Genomic DNA, 4,186 nt, shown 5'->3' on the forward strand with positions numbered 1-4,186 from the left:
TAATCGTAAAAAACTTGGGCTTCCATTCATTCATGCATGAAAGGGTTAAACTGCTGTTTAATTCTTCATCGTTTATTCTGGAAACACTGACGCAGCTTTAAACTCTTTCACTGTTGAGTTGATCTTGAACAACAAATCTTTTCTTATTAAACACTGCATCATATGAAACAGGCAGCAGGTCGCTCATTAACCTGCTCAGCTGTCAGTCAGTGAGTTTTGGCCCCGCCCCCTGCAGGTGTTGTTACCTGGCTGTGTTTCCTCTCAGTGCTCTCAGAGCTCAGGTGTGTGTGTCTCTGTCTCACCTGTCGTCTGTGCGGGGGATGATGATGATGGACCAGGCGGTCGGCCTTGCCGCCGTCAGTGTGCTGGGCGTCCTGGAGCAAGGTAAGAGAGCATGCTGGGAAATATGAGAAGAGACTGAACGTTTTGAAATCTGCAGGAAAGGATCGGAGTCTGGACGGTGTTCACTTTGGTATTTTATTTAAATTAATTTTATTTTCATGAATGAATGAATGAAGTGTTTGTGATGATGTCACACCTTGTTTACATGTGCTCACATGACTCATAAACCAGACTCCTTCACATATTCAGTTAATAAATATTAAATACTGATGTAATAATTGTTTTTTATTCTGATTTACATTTAATAATGTGAATAATAATGTTTTATTTTAGTATTTAATCTTCTGACTCGTCAGCCTCTTTCTTCTTCTCTTGTTATTTATTATTTCGACCAAGTTCTTTTTATGAATCAACTTTGCATTTACTACAAACACAGTGTGAACTTTGGTCTGAGCGGCTCTCCGACAGCTGACTCACCTCAGACAGCTTTTAACATTTAAAGTTAAAAAGAGTTTTTACCTATTTATTTATTGTTTATTTTTAGATGTTTATACGTATTAAAATATATGTAAATACAGACTGAGTCCTGTCTCTGCTCCGCACACGCACACGCACACACCTCCGTGTAGGAAGTAAAGGTGTGTTTCCTGTGTGTGTGTGTGTGTGTGTGCGCGTGCGTGCATGCAGCTTATTTCTCTCTCCAGGTGATCTACGCCAGGAGGAAGTACTCGGTGTCTCCGCCCACCACGGCCGGACCGCCGGAGTTTGAGCGAGTCTTCAGAGCTCAGTGAGTCTGACCTTTGACCTCAATATGACTCAGTTTAGACTGATGATCATTTTCTTTACTGATGCACGTTTGTGTTGTAGAGTCAGTCAGTGTGGCGAACAGAAGGTCGTTGACCCCTGTTTGACTCCGCCCACTGAACAATCAATAACCTGTAAAATATTCAACATTGTTATGGACGGACACGATGTCTCAGTAACAGCTTCACAGAACAAATTCAGCACAAACATCGAGGATGAAATGATTACATTTTGGTGGTCAAAGGTCAAAGGTCACAGTGACCTCACAACCATGATTTTGGCCTTGTGAATGCAATATCTCAGTAACGCTTTGAGCAAATTACTTCAAATCTGGTACATTTTGGTGGCCAAAGGTCAAAGGTGACTGTGACCTCACAAAACATTTATTTGGCCATAACTCAAGAATTCATTCACTAATTATGACACAATTTAACTGAAATGTCTTTTAGGATGAAATGAAGTGATGACATTTTATATCCAAAAGGTCAAAGGTCACCTTCACTGTGACATCATAATGTTCTGTAAATACACTCTGTGCTGTAACTCAGGGAGGAGAGACTGAGACCATGTTTCCTGTAACGTGATTGGTTGTTGGAGGAAGCGTGAGGAGCTGGTTCTAGATTAATCTGATCAACTGTAATTAAAACATGATGAAGTTTCTTTGATCAGAGTTGGAGCGTTATTTTTTTTAACTGACGTTGTGACCTCATCATGACATCATCCTGTGTCCTGTGTTCAGAGCGAACTGTTCAGAGTACTTCCCCATCTTCATCACTGTGCTGTGGACGGCCGGAGTCTTCTTCAGTGAAGGTGATGAGACAGAAACAACAGACAGACACAGACACAGACATCAAAGTGTTTGACTCGTGATGTTCAGACAGACGCTGTGTGTGTTTCAGGTCTGTCGTCAGTCTGTGGTTTGCTTTATTTATACGGACGATTCCGTTACTTCCGTGGATATTCACAGTCTGCACAGGGACGGTAAGAGACCTGTCTGTCTGTCTGTCTGTCTGTCTGTCCATCTGAACTTTATTTATGATTGAATTAACACACATCATGATTCCAGCTGAAGGTTCGACTCAGACAAAAATAGTAGAGTAAAAAAAATCTGGAATTTTAATCTGCAAATCTTTCCTGCTCTGATTCTCTGTGTCGTTTTCAGCCGCAGCAGACAGATGTTTTCAGAGAAACATCTGTAAGAAAAATACTGTGTCAGAGGTCGTGTTTGCCAGTTGTCCCGTTTCTTTTCTCTCACATGCACAGGAAGTTACAGAATAAAGATTTTAAAGTTTAATTTATTAAAGATAAAAATCAAAGCCTCTTTCTTCAGCGCTGAGACTCTGACTGTTCCTCCCTCTCCTCCAGTCTGGCTCCTCTGTACTTCAGCGCTCAGATCCTCTGGGTTCTCATCGGGTTCTCGTCTCTGGGCGTCCTCCTCTCGTTCTGCAGAGTTTACCTGAATGTGGACCTGCTGCAGGTGGTCGGCTCCGCCCTCGACCTGGTCTGAAGAACAAACAAAGAAACAAACAGGAGAAGAGGTGGAGAAGAGATGAAGGAAAGTATGGTGCTGGGGTCAGAGGTCAGATGTCGGGAGAAGACAAGTCGACTGTTTATCTATTTAATCAATATTAAATTAAATGTGCAAATTTCTTCAGGTCGTTTGGTTTGTTTATTTACTGAATTCCTGAATTCACACGTTCATCATGTGATCATCTTGTTACTACGGTGACATCATTCATTCAGTCTGTGTCCGTCACACGCCGCTCTTTAAAGAATCGAGTCTCTTCTAGAAAAACTCTTTCAACAAGTTAAACCGACTTTATCACAAACCTAAACCCTCTGAGTGAGACGTTGACTCTTGTTGGTTTTGAATGTGTTGATGGAGTTTGACCAGCAGGTGGCGCTCCAGCTCAGTGAGTCCAGACTGCAGAGGAAGAAGCAGACGCTCTCTCAAAGAACAGGTGAAAGAAAACGATCCCAACAACAGGAAGAAGATTTCATTTAATTGACATTTGTGTCCAACAGTCGACGCAGTGGATCAGAACAGGCACCTCAGAACCTGAACCAGGACTCTTGTGGACTGGGTCAGAACCAGGTCTCAGTTCTTTCTGATGTCACTGTGTTTTCAGTCACCTCATTAAAAGTTCTTGACCCTCTGAGGTGGATGGATGTTTCTATTAATACCTCTGCGATAATGAATCTGGTTTAAATGTTGTGAGAATCTGTTGACTCTCCACTTCCTGTTTCAGATTCTTGTGAGATCGTATGTGACTCGGAGGCGGAGCTAGAAGGCCTCGAACACGCCACTGAAAGTTAGTTAAAGTAGAAGGACAGACACTTTTCATTTTAGGCTTTTATTCTACATTTATCTTCTACTTTATTCACACGCTGATCTGTTTTTATGAACCTGCGACTCTGGTAAACACATTTCTGCTTTAGTTTTTCAGCATTTGGGTCAAATGATCGCAAAGTGTCGTCATCACAGAAAGAGCTGAGATAGTTCTGAAAACGTGATATAAAATATTCTTACGTACCTTAAGAAATGATGTGGAAATGGAGAAAATACTCAGAATCTGTGAATATTTAATATTGATTATCAGTTTAAATGCTGGAGACCAGACGTCTCCTTCTTCACTGTACAGTCTCAGTGTTTGTGACCTGGAGGCTTCAAGTTTCACTCTGGACCCTGATTGGCTCCAAACTAGTTGTGATGTCATAAATCCTGCAGGTATGTCCAGGTGTGTAAGGTGAACCATTTAAATCTCTTAAAACAAACTTTTATCATAGATTTGACTTTTATTTTTTTGGTTTAATTGGTTGTGGCAGATCTCCCTGTTGCTGGAGACTCTTTGGTTTATTTGAACTGAGACACTTTCATTTATCAAACCTTTTTTTTAACATGTTGATGTTTTGAGTTTGACAAAGTCGACACTTGATTTATCCAGTTAAATAATATTGAATATTGATGTTTGTATCAGCAGCTCAGTCTCTGTCCGGGTCGAGTGTGTGTTCAGAGCTGCAGAGCTTCAGTCCAGCTGTC

General features: G+C 41.3%; 1 protein-coding gene across 1 annotated transcript; it reads left to right on the forward strand.

The window, feature by feature from the left end:
* Positions 1 to 288: 288 nt before the first annotated feature.
* On the forward strand, positions 289 to 2,795 carry LOC111235924 (leukotriene C4 synthase-like). Its single transcript, XM_022764500.1, has 5 exons — positions 289 to 384; positions 1,030 to 1,129; positions 1,886 to 1,956; positions 2,046 to 2,127; positions 2,512 to 2,795. Exons 1-5 carry the CDS (start codon positions 321 to 323, stop codon positions 2,651 to 2,653), a joined length of 459 nt encoding a protein of 152 aa, XP_022620221.1. The 5' UTR covers positions 289 to 320; the 3' UTR covers positions 2,654 to 2,795.
* The last annotated feature ends 1,391 nt before the right edge of the window (positions 2,796 to 4,186 follow it).

Source organism: Seriola dumerili, unplaced genomic scaffold (genome assembly GCF_002260705.1).
Source record: "Seriola dumerili isolate Sdu_G_001 unplaced genomic scaffold, Sdu_1.0 BDQW01000544.1, whole genome shotgun sequence".
NCBI classification, from domain to species: Eukaryota; Metazoa; Chordata; class Actinopteri; order Carangiformes; family Carangidae; genus Seriola; species Seriola dumerili.

What these genes read in the sequence shown, in the direction of transcription:
- LOC111235924 (XM_022764500.1), top strand. Translation starts at nt 321, where the DNA reads ATGATGATGATGGACCAGGCGGTCGGCCTTGCCGCCGTCAGTGTGCTG. An exon ending in GAGCGAGTCTTCAGAGCTCA is followed by an intron (nt 1,130 to 1,885) that starts GTGAGTCTGACC and finishes TCCTGTGTTCAG; the next exon opens with AGCGAACTGTTCAGAGTACT. An exon ending in CGGAGTCTTCTTCAGTGAAG is followed by an intron (nt 1,957 to 2,045) that starts GTGATGAGACAG and finishes TGTGTGTTTCAG; the next exon opens with GTCTGTCGTCAGTCTGTGGT.